Source organism: Jatropha curcas, chromosome 4 (assembly GCF_041381405.1).
Source record: "Jatropha curcas cultivar XTBG-Jc1 chromosome 4, XTBG_Jcur_1.0, whole genome shotgun sequence".
Taxonomy (NCBI): Eukaryota; Viridiplantae; Streptophyta; class Magnoliopsida; order Malpighiales; family Euphorbiaceae; genus Jatropha; species Jatropha curcas.
The window spans coordinates 30,645,169-30,660,982 of NC_143154.1; the positions used below are offsets into that span (position 1 = coordinate 30,645,169).

Below are 15,814 nucleotides of genomic sequence, written 5' to 3' on the forward strand. Positions count from 1 at the left end.
AAGAAAGCACAATTACTTCACATGTATTTATTAATAGGGCCGGTGTACCACACATTCTAGGCCCAGCCCAAATTGCGGCAGATTGCTTAGCCCGCCCGTTCATCTTGAGCTCATCAATGAGCTATCATGTGCACTCTTCCAAGGATGGCAACTTCGATTGGTTTACATTTCTAATTTCTAATTCGGTTCGGATTAGGATATTGTATTTTAAACGGGTACTTGGCCGGCTGCCATTGCTGCTCGGGTATACTTCCAACTCCTAAGGAGCATAAGCTTCTTAAAATTAATGGATTAATTTTACGATTATCATATTTTCTTTTCTCCATAATCGCAATCGGAAAATTCAACCAAAAGAAAATCTTTCAACAACATTCAACGGATAGCAGAAATAATCATCCATGTCATTAGAGACCATAAAATATTTCAAATCCATGAAATTTAATTCTATTTAAAATTAATGAATTCAACTTTCCCTATTCATACCTTTTATTTATCCTTTCCAAACAAAATGGGATACCTATTTGATCACACGCGGGGCACAAATTTGAAAGTATTATATTGATTCAGACACACAAGCCTAAACGTAGGTTGAGTAGAAAAATTAGCCTAAAGGAAGAAGGTCAAAGTCATCAAATTACCTAAGATTTGTCTTGATGCCTTTATAAAATAAGTAATCGGAAAAGTACAAAAACGATAAACTAAATTAAACGAGGGAAACAAGTGGGTCTATGAGGTATTATTGTTTTTCGTCTTCCTAGTCTTCAATACAAGAATGGGATATTAAGGTAGTTTGCCTAGAGCGAGGGGAAGCAAATCACTTAGATTTTTCAAGTAAACTCAAGTTAAGATAAAATTTTTTTCGAATGATCACAATCTTCTTGAAAAGAGAGTTGAATCATTCAGTTTGAAACATTCAATGTGAAATAATCTTATAATCGTGGAATCCTGATTTAATTATAGAGCAAAAATAAAAATGAATTTTTGAGTCGGGCGATGAGACCAGATTGACATAACCCGCAGCTCCCACTTGGAGATCCAGCTAAAGCTTCAAGGTGCACATGTGAGTTGTGGATAAAACTCTCTCCCGCCATGACCCACACAACACAAGATTTTCTAGTAGCCAGTTTCCACCCATTCCCATAAAGCAGATACATGTGGACTGCGGGATAACTCGTTCGATCACATGAGATTTGTAGGCTTTTAGGTTGTCTTGGCACGTGATGATTTCTTTCTTGGCACTAACACTACATATCTTTGCATCTATTCTTTCTTGCCTCGTCTTTTCCCAAACAAAACCCTAAATGGGATAAAAATTGGAACAAAACAAAATCAAGAAATGTGATAAAACCCTTCTAAAGAAAGTCGTAGGCTCTCAATTGGGAGGGACCCCTTAAAACGTAGGGCACATTGTGACACTAAATGGGATCCACCACCAACCATCACGTGAGCACCTTCTGTTGTCTCTCATGTGGAGAGATAGCTCATCATTGCTCTCACTTTCTCTTTTCTCTCTTTGTGACAATGTCTTCTTTTTCTTCTTTTCTAAACACAGATTTATGACATTTTCAACTTTTTTATGTGTGTGCGTGATGTTATAGTGTTGCCTAAATATCTTCAGACTCATTGATTATTATAGATTTATATTACTTACATCCTAAAATAATTAATTATTAAAAATAAATCACCTGAATGAAACATTGCTTAAAGTTTATAAATTTTATATTTATTTACACTCCAAATGTAAGATGGAATTATAACTGTTCCTTATTTCTTAACCAAAGTTTTTAAATATTTTACGTCCTTTATGGGTTTGTCAGGTGCGAAACCAATTAGTCTGAGCGCCATAAAAATTTATGCTTATCCATAATTTTAGCAGAAAATGCGGCCAAAAATAATAGTGAATTAAATTATTTGGAAGATATTATAGATGAAATGACTTTTTAATACGTTGATTTTTAGCTAAAACAAAGTGACAGATGTTAAAAATTTAGATATTTTAATCAATTATTCTGATGAAAACTTTTATCAAATTGATGATGTGGAAAAAATTATTTTTAATTGCATAATTCATAGTAGTTTAATCGATTATCAGGTAAAAAAAAAGTAAAATAATTATAAAATAAACAAAAATTTATGGCTTCTACCTTGTGAAATTCATTTGCATTTGCAATACTTTGAAGACTAATATCAAATTCAATTTCTTTACAAATCCAGACTTTTGTGAACCTGAAGCTTCTTATTGCATTCAGTGTGTTTGGCAAAAGTTGACAAAGAGAGTGTTCATCATTTTCCTTTATCAAAATTTGATGAGACGTCCCCCTCTTTCTCCAAATCCATCTACTATTTCTTTTCAACTTTTTCGCCGTTAATCAAGACTTTGATTTGACTAATTAACCAACTTCAATTTAACGTAAATCGAGTTTTAAAAAAATTGCAAAAATAAAAAAAAAAAAAAAAAAAAGTTCCAATTTTATGAAAGGTTAGGAAGAAGATATGCAGATAATTTTCTCTTGCATGTTAATTGGGATTAGCGAAACTAAAAAGTAATTATAACCCTAAAAAGGTCCCTCTCTTTGTTTGCAATTTGATAGTAACAATTAAACGTACTTAGAATGGGAACCCGACCAATAATTTTAATCCATTAATGTAATTTTTATGGTAGCACAGGGTAGTGGATGGAAGTCATGATGAAGCAGAGGATTAAGAGTCCTTCTCTAAAATAACGTGTAAAGGTTGAAGGGGACCATCTCATGATTTTCATTTTCTCACTGGTCTGTACATTATCTAATAATTTTATTCGTATAATTATTTTAGAAATATTATTTTTCGAGTTTATTTTCAATTGAATATAAAAATATATAATTTAAATTTTTAAAAGACAATAGAAACTAGAATTTGGTAGTCCAAGTGGACCCCAATAGAAAAGGGTCGTTAAGAGTGGCAGGCAGTTGTGGAAGTCTTGGGAAGGAGATTAGTGATTAGATGGAGCGTCGCCAAATGTAAAATCCATAAGAACGGTATTAATTGGGTATACGCGCACGCATGGAGTCACGGAGACTCTTTTTTGATATCAGCCTGTGACCCTCACGCTCTGCCCATGACCAGCTTTAAAGCCAAGCAACTAAGTAAATATGAAGAAAGCAACCACTTCTATTTTTTTCTTCAATAAGCTTTTTTTCTTTGCCACAAATACCCATCTAACTTTAATTTTTCATTTATCTTTTCGGGTCATTTTACCTCTTTTCTCTAATCATAAAAAAATACAAATACAAATGCGATGTAAACATCTAAAATTTAAAATGAGATTAGTTAAAATTAAGTGTTTAAAATCAAATTTCACTAAAATAAACGCAGTTGATCAACAAGAGTAAACTGTATTTATATTTACAAAGCATCATCGTTGCCACTTTTACTGACTCGAGATTGAAACTAGGGCCACATTCCAAGTCTTGTTCTAACTTATGATTTGAATCGAGAATGATATCAGGACTACATTCAAAGTCCTCTTCTAACTAATGATTTGAAAGAACTTTTCAAAAAAAAAAAAAAAAATTCCGATAAAAGAATCAACCATTTTGTTAGACGACCTAACAAAAATGTTGAATAGTTGTTGTCGTATGCCTTCAAATGATATGCCTGTCAGTAATCATTTACCAGCTTTATACTTCAGTAACATATTTTGCTGAGTTTGCCGTTTGAAGGATATACATTTCTGTTCACAATACCAAACGGCAGGTACATATACGTACTATAAATATTTACAGGCTCTGGTGTCTCTTCTGTTGATAAATAATCTGCCAAATTTAAAATATTGGTATTTTATTTATTTATTTATTTTTGTTAATTAACTTTGTAGAAAAAATATTCTACTTTATATATATAAATGTCTCTATCAATTGTACAAGTATCCAAAGTTGAATGAGTTTAAACTAAGAAATGATCAGAGGTGAGAATCCAAAATCTAAATAAATGTGCGGTAAGAGTGCGTTTGCGTTAAGCATTGTCTTTACTTTATGTGCCTACAAAATATGCAACTACCTAAAAAACAAAAATCTCAGGAAACATATGTTTCACTTAACAAATATCGACAAATTCAATGTTAATTGCTCCTCAATCCAATTTTAATTTGTCCGTCCTTACCACGGTCGGATCTATAAAAATATATTACATCTCCAAAACAGTTTTATTTATAAAATTAAAAATAAATGAATATCGTCTCGGTCTGAACATGAAAGCACGAAAAAAAAAAAATTCAAATAGTGTATTCAATGTAAAATGACCCTTTTTTTTCTAAGTATATATTCAATTTAATAGATATTTAAATTTAAATTTGTAATGCTTAAATAAAAGAGATATGGTATGAATCAATTATTCAATGCATAAAAGGAAATAAAGTTTACATTTATAAAAGAATTTTCCATCACAGCTTTATTAAAGCCAAAATTATTGAAACCCCAGTCAAAATAATTGAACAATAATTTTATTTCTATTTCTCTTTTTCTTAAAATTATTCAAAGGATAAATTATAACAACTTAAACATCTGAATTATTATTAACTCAATGCACTAATTCAGAAATTCTCTAGCAAGATTGAGATTAATTAAATGCTTAAATATCAGCAATTTTTTTAAAAATAATAAATTAGTTTATTTAGTGTTTGTCCAACAACATTATATGAATTATGTCGTTACAAAATTAAAGCATAGATACGTTATTTGGTAAAATTATATTAAGGGCTAAACAAGAATTTATTTTCGTTAAATTAGCACTAAAAAAAGTAAAATTGTCAAACAAATATTAATAAGTCAGACCTGACCGTTGGCCTTTGCTTTTTTTTTTTTTTTTTTTTTTTTTTTTTTTTTTGCGTCACTTGTCTCAGCATTTGGCATTTTGCTTTTGGCACTCGGCGGTATAAAATGTCTATTTACAGTCATAAGTATTCAAATGACTACAATACCCTTTAATATAAACCAATGCCGGCTGCCAAGCCTTTTTTTTTTTTTTTTTTTTTTTTTTACGGCATGGATTTATTTTACATTGCACTCAAATATAATAACAAGTGATAGGAAAATGATCCCAGCTGAGCAAGCCAAAGTCTGAATAGTGCAAGAGACCGAGCAACTAGTTAAGCTCCGGACAGTAACTAAATCTCATTTAAATAAGTGTAACGCTCAATGTAACGTACAGTGAGCAGAATCATTAAAAGTTATTAAATGATTGAGATTCTTGTTCGGTATTTATTATTAAAATTCTTATCATAAAAGTTATTTGTTCAGTCATAGTCTAATTATACTATAATAACAAACGCATCTGTTAAGTATTTTCTCAATTTACTCTCATCAATAAGTAAAAAGAAAAATATAATTATTTTTATAAAATTCTTGTATAATAGTTTGATGAAAAATCTCAATAAATAAACATTAGTCATTCAACCAAAATGATTGAGTTGTACATATCGTGCTATGGTCCTAGCTAGGGTCTTTTCGTCATTGCAAGCGAAATAATTATTAAGGACCATATCATAGTTTTGACCTTTTTCATGTACCACATTTAATGAAACATTACTTCTTAATCACTCGACAAACGAGGACAGGATAATAATGAATTTATGCAAGGACTATGGCTTAAGTAGCTAGATTAATGAACACCTACTCATTCACCATTTTAGGCAGAAAAATTGTACATGGGGTCTTATTAATTTGTAATTAGTACCCCTAAGCTTACATTATAATGATAATGGCACCACCTAACTATAATTTAAATTTAAGAAACCAATAATTCAAGATTTATAAATTGATTTATCAAATTCAAAATATATGAATATTCCCTCCGTCCACAAATAAGTGTCATATTTATGAATTTTAAAATAATAAATTTTTTCTCATTTTTACCATTTGCAAATGACCAATATTAATTATTACAATTTAAAAAAAAAATCTATTTTTTATTGTAAATAAAGTAATATAATCAATTTACTCAATAATTGATTATAAATTAAATGGTTTTATTAAGAGATAAGAAAAATATAAATGTGACGCTTGTTTGTGGACAGAAGAGTAATTTTTCATGATTCATCCCCTAATTACAATGGACAAAGATAATTAGGCAAAGTAAATAATAAAATCAGTACATTAATTACTGATTAATAAATAAGTGCAACAAAGGCAACTTGAGCTTGGTCATCTATGGAAGCAAAGCAAGATTGTATATGTAAAATACAAAAATTAGATTTGTAGTTTCCTCCATGTAAAAAGCATCTTCTTTTTTGTATTAGTCTCAGTAAACTTATTTCTGAATTTGTTGTATTTTTTTTCCTTTTCTGGCCTTGTTCAGAAGCTTTTTAGAAGCTTACAATAGAATTTTGCCCCACTCCTAGCTGGATGACACGTGGGAAACATTAAAATGAAAGCTACATTAATTATATTTATATATTTATTTTTTTGTTATTTTATTAAATCTACAAACTACAGGCACCATTGGGCATTGGGTGAAGAATGGAAATATATATTTTTTTTAATTTAAGGAAAAAAAGGAAAAAAAAAAACAAAAGAAAAGAAGAGGGATCATATCATCTGTTAAAAGTAGAAGGGTAAATATGTCAAAAGCCAAAATGAAGGAACTAAGCTATACTTACTGTTCCCTTGACCCGAAGCATACTATATAGCTGCTCTAATACAATATTAATAATTTATTTATTTATTTATTTAAATTTAAATAATTAATAAAGGAGAAGCTTCTCTCTCCCCTTTTTATTTTTTTTTTCCAGCTTTAAAATAAAACATGCGTCATCATCTGAAATACTGTTGCAAAGGAAGAAATCCTTAGAAGTTGAAGAGCACACAGCTGAGAGCAGCTTCACATCAGATCTGCTCTGTTGATTATTCACCCGTCTTCTTAACTCGCTCTCTCACCCGCTCTTCTACTTCGCATTCGTCCACTCAGTCGACTCGCTTCTCTAACTCTAACTTTAACATTTATTTATCATATGTACACAGTCTGTCTGTGGATGTGCATTTTGAGATAGTGCCCGGAGGCTGATTGGTTTGGCTGCATTGGATGGACTGATCGTGGAAATGGTGATTTTCTGGTTAGTTAAGCCGGAGTTCGTGTGACTGGCTGGATTTTCCGGCGAATTCGCCGGTGGAGAAGATGTTTCGGTCCACGAGATGGAGGAACGAGAAGAATAAGATCAAAGCAGTCTTCAAACTTCAGTTCCATGCAACTCAGGTACTCTCGCTTTCAAATTCAGTATAAAGATGTAGTGACACATTTCCTTTTAATCTATAATTGAAGTTAAGTTCAGCTAGGTCCTATTTGAATGCTTAAAATTTCAGGGAAAAGTAAGAAATACGATTTCTAAAATTTTGGATGTGTTAAGTGGAATCTCACAAACCAGAGAGTTCCTCACTTGAGTCTTAACCTAGTGATTTGATTTGGTTCACTGACTCAAAACCATCTATTCCCTCTTGGATGTGTACCATTTTGTGTCAAATCGATGTAATCGAGTAATCAGAGGAATTAAAATTTTCTGGTGATCTGATAGGTAACCCAGCTGAATGTGGATGCATTGGTGATATCTGTGGTCCCTGGGGACGTTGGAAAGCCAACAGCAAGATTAGAGAAGGGTATATTCCGAGATGGAACCTGTGGGTGGGAATATCCCGTCTATGAAACTGTGAAATTCACCCGGGACTCAAGAACTGGGAAGATCAATGAGAGAACATACCATTTCATTGTCTCAACTGTAAGAAACTTATTAGCATGAATTGGATTATTTTCTGATACTTGTTGAGTGTTTCTTTGTGTAATTCGATCTTTTTGGATTGTTATAGGGATCGTCAAAGAATAGTTTGGTTGGGGAAGTTTCAATTGATCTTGCTAATTATGCAGAGGCTACAAAATCTTCCACTGTTTCTCTGCCCCTGAAGAATTCAAAATCCAATGGGTTTTTGCACGTGAGTGTCTGCCTGTTTCTTTCTAGCATTTAGGAATTAGTCTCAGACCTCCAGGTTCCATAGCAAATTGCGACTTCAATTGATTTCTTTAATTTAACTCAAGTTATTGGTTTTCAATAGGTTTCAATTCAGAAGCTGCACAGAAATGTTGACCAAAGGTAACAATTATATCGTAGTTATTATAATGGCACTTTTCCAATTTTTGGAGTTTGCTTGGACTGACTTTAACCGTGCTTTTTGCGTTCTCTGGAGAGCTTTACAGAGATGGGGAGGAAACTGAAGATGCAAACATCAAAATTGCGAACAGTACTCTGAACACCCTCTTAAGCAATAGTGACGTGGAAAAAGGCATTAAGAGTAATTCTAATGAAGTTAGTTTCCAACTAGTGCTAGAAGTCATTTCATTTTTGGTTCGCATGATTGAGAAAATTAAAGAGTGCAGGATAAAAATTGACAACAAAAATATGAATCCTAACTTTCCTTTCTTCTATCTTACAAATCTATAAGTGTCAAAATGATTGATGAAAATCTATTTGTCCATTTTTTTATTTTTCAGGTCAGACCACTTAACAACGCCAGCCACAATTCAGAAGTTAATGGGGACTGCAGAACATCCAGTGGTTCTGACATTACAATGTCAAGTTCTGAGAGCAGCTCTGGGCTTAACACTCCACGTGAACTTGGATTAAGAAATAATACCGTCCTGCAGGAACCGACTACCTTCCTATCATCTCGGAGCCTCAACTCAGCTCCTCATAAACCGAGCACAAAAGCTTCAGCAACAATCTATGAAGAGCATCAGCAATCACAGTGGGAGTGGTCAGTAGATTCTGATCATGGAGTAATCACTGATGACTCGATGAACAGTTCAGGCAACCTTGCAAGAGAAAGGTCTCAACACACTTCAGATATTGAGATTGAAAAGCTCAAGGCTGAAATCGTTACTTTGACTAGACAAGTAGATATGTCAGATTTGGAATTGCAGACCCTTCGAAAGCAGATTGTAAAAGAAAGCAAAAGGGGGCAGGATCTCTCAAGAGAAGTCACAGTCTTGAAAGAGGAGAGAGATGTTCTTAAGGCAGAATGTGAGAAACTCAAGGCCTTTCAGAAACGCATAGAGGAGACAAAGAGCAAAAACAAATCACAATTTGATTGTGGGGATCCTCGGGCTCTTCTTGATGAAATCAGACAAGAACTTAATTATGAGAAGGAACTGAATGTTAATCTTCGATTACAGCTACGGAAGACCCAGGAATCAAACGCTGAGCTGATACTTGCTGTAAAAGACTTGGAAGAAATTGTGGAACAGAAAAATAAGGAGATGTCCGATTTTTCAAACAAATCAAGATCCTCTTACAATGCCATATCAAGAAGTGACACTGATGATGATGAGGAGCAGAAGGCGTTGGAAGAGCTTGTTAAGGAGCATCGAGATGCTAAGGAAACATACCTGCTAGAGCAAAAGGTCATGGATCTCGTCAGTGAGATAGAGATCTACAGGAGAGATAAAGATGAACTAGAGATACAAATAGAGCAGCTTGCTCTCGACTATGAGATATTGAAGCAGGAGAACCATGACATGTCATATAAATTAGAGCAAAGTCAGCTGCAAGAACAACTGAAGATGCAGTATGAATGCTCTTCTTTTACAAATATAAATGAACTAGAAAGCCAGATAGAGAGCCTTGAAAATGAACTCGAGAAGCAGTCCAAAGAATATTCTGATTCTTTGTTGACCATAAAAGAACTTGAAACCCATATCAAGAGCTTGGAAGACGAACTGGAGAAACAATTCCAAGGATTTGAAGCTGATCTTGAAGCTGTAACTTCTGCAAAAATTATGCAGGAGCAAAGAGCCATCAAAGCAGAGGAGGCCTTGAGAAAGACAAGATGGAAGAATGCTAATACAGCTGAGAGGCTACAGGAGGAATTTAAAAAGCTGTCCATGCAAATGGCCTCTACATTTGATGCAAACGAGAGGGTGGCTATGAAAGCACTGGCAGAAGCTGATGAACTACGATTGCAGAAAAGTCAATTTGAAGAAATGCTTCAGCAAACTAATAAAGATCTTCTATCAGTTAGGGATGATTATGAGACAAAACTGCACAACATTTCCAGCCAATTAAAATTGAAAATGGACAAGATAGAGCAAATGTCGATGGAAATTGATGACAAATCGAAGCAGCTGGAAAGTCAAAAGAAACATGAGGAAGAACTTGTTGGATCTTTCTCTCAGGAAATATCAAATTTAAAAAGTGAGCTTGAGAAATTAACAATAGACAACAGAATGCTTTCTGAACAAGCAGAACAAAAAGAAAATATGAGAGTTGAATTGGAACAGTTGAAGGCTTCAGTTAAGCACACTGAAGAGCTGGTACAAAAAGGCAATATAGAGAGAAATGAACTAGAGAGTACACTTGCTTTGATGAAGAAAGAAGCACAAAAGTTGACGGAGGAGCTAACTAGAATGAAATCTCTTAAGGATGAGAAGGAGACCACGGTGAATATCTTACAGACGGAGGTAGAAACACTAAAAGCCCAGTATAATGACATGAAGGATTCTCATTTTGAGGATGAGTTGGAGAAAGAAAAACTTAGAAAGCAAGTATTCCAGTTAAAGGGTGATGTTAAGAAGAAGGAAGATACCATCATCACTATTGAGAAGAAACTCAAAGAAAGCAACAAACGTACGACAGTTTCTGACAACACAAAAACTACTCTGAGAAACAATAAATCTGCTTTAGCTCCTAATGGTTCTAAAGAGGCTGCAAATCTGAGGGAGAAAATAAAAGTGCTTGAGGTAATTCTATAACTCCAAATTATGCAGTAATTTAAAAGCTTTGACTAGAATATTCTCCGGTGGACGCATGTAGATGACAACAATAATCACTAAAATTAAAACCTTAAATACTAGATTACTCAGAAGGAAAAATGCATAGTTATTTTCACAAGAGATTTATGGCTTTTGAAGTGCATTTTGATCTTCATACAATATCTCACGTTTTGCGACCTGTAGTTGCATGATGGTTAAGTACTCATTATTTATAATTTTGTCTGACAGGGGCAGGTAAAACTAAAGGAAACTGCTTTAGAAAACTCAGCAAATTCGTTTTTGGAGAAAGAAAGGGATCTTCTAAACAAAATTGAAGAATTAGAGAGCAGAGTGGAGGAACTCAATCTAAGCAGCATTTTCCATGACAACTCATGCCAAAAGGTTACAATGCTTTTTTAAGTGTCCAAGCAATTTCGTTTGCACCATGTTGATTGTCCAACTTTGATATACCCTCAAATATATGACTACATTTTAGCATTGCTTCTTGAATCATTGCTCCCTATAGAACAGTATTACTTGGCCATCTCTGCTCTTTCCTTTAATGCGTAGACATAGATGAGTTTTTTATCAACAGTTTTCAGCGTTCCATTTTCCCTATTCTCAAGTGCTTATCTAGGTATAAGTATCTATATTTGCTTCTAGATGGCATGATCGGCATCAAATTGCATATTATTCCATCATTTCTGATTGATTAAGTTTGGGATGCAGTTACCTGAGGACACCAGTGACTTTACTTTAAATGGTGGTTTAACTGAAAATGGAAATGCAAAATCATCATTCAAGAGGTAATTTTTTATTTTTTTAAAACAAGAAGGTTTTAAGTCATGTGAATTCTGCTCTGGCTTTGCACATAGTTATCAGTATTTCATTATGACCATTGCAATAGATATAACTTTAGCGCATTGCTAGCAATTTATTGATTTCTCTGTATCTCACCTTTTTCCAGCAATTGTGCAAATGGGTCAAAGAAAGAACTGAAGACTTGCATCATCAGCAATGTCGATTACAATGCTAATGAGTTATTGAGTGAATTAGAATCATTGAAGGAGAAAAACAAATCAATGGAAAATGAACTTAAGGAGATGCAAGAAAGATATTCAGAAATAAGTCTCAAGTTTGCAGAGGTAGAAGGTGAAAGGCAACAGCTTGTGATGACGGTAAGAAACTTAAAGAATGCCAAGAAGTGAACATACAGAAAACCTTATATACTTTTGTATAGCTTAAATGGTTGGTTGTGCCCAAATGGAAATTCTAAACACTGACAGTCCTATCGGAGTGAATAATTAGTTTGTACAAAATTAATACCAAAAAAAAAAAAAAAAAAATATTACTGGCAATCTAAATGTAGGTAAGATTTCTTTAATTCATGCTATTTTTGTAATTCTTTCACATCTTGTCAAGTTGTTATATATGGTGATGTTTTCTATTTTCTACTAATGAATTCTTTGCAATTTTTACTCTGTTGAAACATTAAGAAGAAGGGATTTTGGTTTCTTTTCTGTAACTTTGTACCATTACAGGAAATTTTGATAACAAATGAAGGTTCTTTTGCCTTAATCAGGCTCAAGAGACATAAGATTTCTTCATGAATTGCTTCTTACTTTAGGGAATAAACAGCAGAGAATACAGAATCCTGAATGAGATTCTCGTGATTCCCAAAGAAAATTGGAAAGACAATGCAATAATAATTAATATGAAATGTCAGGTCAGGGCAACAATTCTGGATTTGCATGCTATGTTTAAACAAATAATGTTTAATCTATACATTTTCATTAGCATGTGATGCAAAATATTCAATTATGATTTAATTAATATATGCAAAAAAATAGGGAAGAACAATCAACAATCTTTGTCTTCTCACAGAGCCTTCCCTCTATCTCTTCAAGTATGGTATATTATTCTATTCTGATTTTATTTATTTTTTTAAGAACACCTACCAACTATTCTCTTCGGAACTTCTGACAATTGACACCAATCTTAAGGATTCACGAGCTATAATTCAAAACACTCAAGATTTTGATTTTTTTTTTCTAAAAAAAAAATAATTAGCCATGTTTTGTTTGATGAGATTCCAACACGTTTATAGTACGCATCTGGCTATATGTTTATGTTTATCATACTTATGCACGTTTCTCTTCTATAATTGTTTTTTATATATATATTATTAAAGGTGTTCTCCCATCTCTCGACTATCGAATTCTACACTTACGTGGATAAGATCTAATTCGCTCACCGATTAGACTAAATTATTTTGGGTTATTAATCTATTGTTTTTGACTTGTTATTCGACCGCAAATACTAAAAAACAATTACTGTAATAAACTAAAATGAGGTATTGTTGAATTTTTGGAGGATGGTTTGAGGACGGAGACAGAGACATTTAATTATATTTAATATTTATAGGTTCCAGTTATAACTTACAAGAGTCAAATCCTTTTTAAGTTCCAAGGTTTAATCAAATTCAAATATTTTAACTCTTTCCAAAGCGTTTCTGCTTGTCATGTTATGACTTATGAGAGTATTAAAATCATTAAACATCGGGATTTGCTAACTAATCTGACACTTTGAAGTTTAAAAAAAAATGATAGTAATTAACAATTGAGTGTGGTTAAAGTTATACGTAATTAAGCCAATATTATATTTACTAGTATTTAAAAATTTTGATTAATTTTTTTCAATTTTACCTTTATATCTACTAAACATAATAATTTAATTTTAGGGAAAGATTAATGGAGAGAAAATTATTAAAATTAGAATAATTAAGTGAGATTAATTATAATTTGAGTGGTTTAATTATTTCTTTAAACACCCAACTAAAATCTTAAACAACAAGGTCTAAGTGGACGAGGATTATATGTTTTGATACAAAGGGTAATCGATTTCATCAAGATTAATAGTTTATATATTTCATTTTTGACATTCTTAATTGAAATTAAATAATTATTTGACACTACTAATGATCTGCAAGAGTAATTCCTGAGGGGGAACTCAACGAAATATTTCAATAGGAACTGAAACTTGATCGAATTGTAATATAATTTTAAATTTTAATACAAAATTGGAGCCATATATATTTGAACTCTGTATTACACAAGAAAATGGGAAAAAAAACATTAACTCTTCGAGAAAAATGAGAAAAATCTATCAAATAACCTAAGATTAGTTAAAATTTGATAGTCAAAACAAGAAGATGGGAAAAAAAAAAAAAAAATTCTTTGTCTACATCGTTGTATACACAGGAACTATGGAGGAATGCTCTCTGCTCAGAGTCTGTGATGTATTAATCCGTAAACAGTCACTAAAGCCATAATAAAGGAGTGATCAACTTGAGGCTCTACCACCAATTTTAGTACATCATCTCCTAATACTACTCCTGTTGATGTTTGCTTTCTTGTGGCCTGCACGCAAATTAAACAAAATCTGATTAATTATTTATAATTAAAAGATAATCTTGAATCTTGAATTAAAATAAAAATTTTTTAAAGAAAAGAATAAGAAGTTAATGTTCACCTTAGCCATTAATCCTCCATTTCTGTTTATAATCTTGAAAGCTGACTTTCCAGTAGAAGCTTCTAACTTGTAGCAACCATTACTAGATCTAATAGAAATTTCACAGGATGAACTTCCTTTTAAAATTCTTGAATTTTTTCTAACTTGAAAGCAAGGCTTTTGAGCTTTTAATTTCAACCCATCGCTTTTATAACCCTTCCATTGTCTAAAGAGCCATAATTTCTGCAAAAGAACAGTTAAAGAAAATCAGTTTCTGCGACTAAGTATGATAACAATTAGTCTTATTAACATGTAATTAAAAAGCTACAAAAAAAAAAAAAAAAAAAAAAAAAAAAAAAAAAATCAATCACAAATACAAACATACCCTAATAGTAAAGAGAACTGTGCCTTTAAGATCCATGAGATAGACCTCGCTGCTTCCTTTCTTATCATAATTATCAACCCTATAAACGATCTCACCATTTTCATTATAAACAGTGCATCCATTAGTTTGCATAACAAGAGATTTCATCCATATGGTAAAAGTTTCTTTCTTTGAAGTTGTGTAGTAATTATCAGAGGAGTTAGAGCAACAACAAGAAGGAGAAGAAGAAGTAGATTCAGTAGATAGAGGCAGAGGGTGAACTTTGGCCATTCTTGAAGCTGATGAGGGAGAAAGAGTTAGGTTGCTTTGGATTCTTGGAGAGAGAGAGAGAGAGAGGTAATCAATTATAGCTTTGGTGATGTTTTTGAATGGTTGTGGTTTGTCCAAATATATATGGTGAAGCCGTAAACAAGGGAGAATAAAAAAAAGGTGAGTCAGTTCATTCATTTTATTATTATTATTATTTATTATTATTTATATTACTTTACAGGAGAACTTCATTAACTCATTTTAATAGTTCTCATTAGATATAATTAAGTAATTAGTTCATCTGACTTTATTGATATGATTCTTATCTACATGTTTTTTTTTTTTTTTTTTTTTTTTTTTTTTTAAGTTTCTTTTTAACATAATGTAGGTGCATATATCCAATGTGCGTAAATTTGAAATTACTTTATTCATATTAATTTCTTCATTTCATTTCTTTTAATTAATTCTCACTCTTTTATATATCTAATATGGTTGAAAGATAAGTCTTAGATATTAATTATTAGATGATTATAATAATATTTCCTCTATCTATAATACTTGTTTTGGTTTGATTTATACACATAAATTAATAAATTTTAGTTAATATAATTAAATTATAGTTTTTGTTTAATTTTTTTCTGATATAGTACTGATATTCATTAAAACGAAATGATCCATATTTATTTATTGTTATTATTGAGATCAATCAAACTATAATTATTTTTTCAATAATCAAGCCAATTGACTAATTTATAAGGTGATGATTAAACGTTGATATTATAATTTTATTTATATTAAAATTTAACTATTAGCAGTGTAGTAAATTTTTTTTTTTAAGAAAAAAAGTATATTAAATAAAAAAATAAACTTTAAATGTTATTTATTTCTAAAAAAAGCAAATAA

At 31.8% G+C, this 15,814-nt stretch overlaps 2 protein-coding genes across 2 annotated transcripts; one reads left to right on the forward strand and one right to left on the reverse strand.

Moving 5' to 3' along the window:
- Window positions 1-6,761: 6,761 nt before the first annotated feature.
- Window positions 6,762-12,225, forward strand: LOC105645839 (uncharacterized). Its single transcript, XM_012231555.4, has 9 exons — window positions 6,762-7,227; window positions 7,544-7,744; window positions 7,833-7,955; window positions 8,076-8,113; window positions 8,218-8,326; window positions 8,512-10,755; window positions 11,017-11,169; window positions 11,497-11,573; window positions 11,735-12,225. Exons 1-9 carry the CDS (start codon window positions 7,150-7,152, stop codon window positions 11,973-11,975), a joined length of 3,264 nt encoding a protein of 1,087 aa, XP_012086945.1. The 5' UTR covers window positions 6,762-7,149; the 3' UTR covers window positions 11,976-12,225.
- A 1,562-nt stretch (window positions 12,226-13,787) lies between these two features.
- LOC105645838 (protein LURP-one-related 4) lies at window positions 13,788-15,032 on the reverse strand. The gene is made up of 3 exons (XM_012231554.3): window positions 14,663-15,032; window positions 14,299-14,520; window positions 13,788-14,186 (listed from the first exon to the last, which is right to left on the reverse strand). Exons 1-3 carry the CDS (start codon window positions 14,930-14,932, stop codon window positions 14,052-14,054), a joined length of 627 nt encoding a protein of 208 aa, XP_012086944.1. The 5' UTR covers window positions 14,933-15,032; the 3' UTR covers window positions 13,788-14,051.
- Between the last annotated feature and the right edge of the window lie 782 nt (window positions 15,033-15,814).

Coding starts and splice junctions, on each gene's coding strand:
- LOC105645838 (XM_012231554.3), bottom strand. CDS start 14,932: ATGGCCAAAGTTCACCCTCTGCCTCTATCTACTGAATCTACTTCTTCT. Junction 14,521..14,662: donor CAGTTCTCTTTACTATTAGG/GTATGTTTGTAT, acceptor GTTCTTTTGCAG/AAATTATGGCTCTTTAGACA. Junction 14,187..14,298: donor ATGGAGGATTAATGGCTAAG/GTGAACATTAAC, acceptor ATTTGCGTGCAG/GCCACAAGAAAGCAAACATC.
- LOC105645839 (XM_012231555.4), top strand. CDS start 7,150: ATGTTTCGGTCCACGAGATGGAGGAACGAGAAGAATAAGATCAAAGCA. Junction 7,745..7,832: donor ACCATTTCATTGTCTCAACT/GTAAGAAACTTA, acceptor GGATTGTTATAG/GGATCGTCAAAGAATAGTTT. Junction 11,574..11,734: donor GCAAAATCATCATTCAAGAG/GTAATTTTTTAT, acceptor ACCTTTTTCCAG/CAATTGTGCAAATGGGTCAA.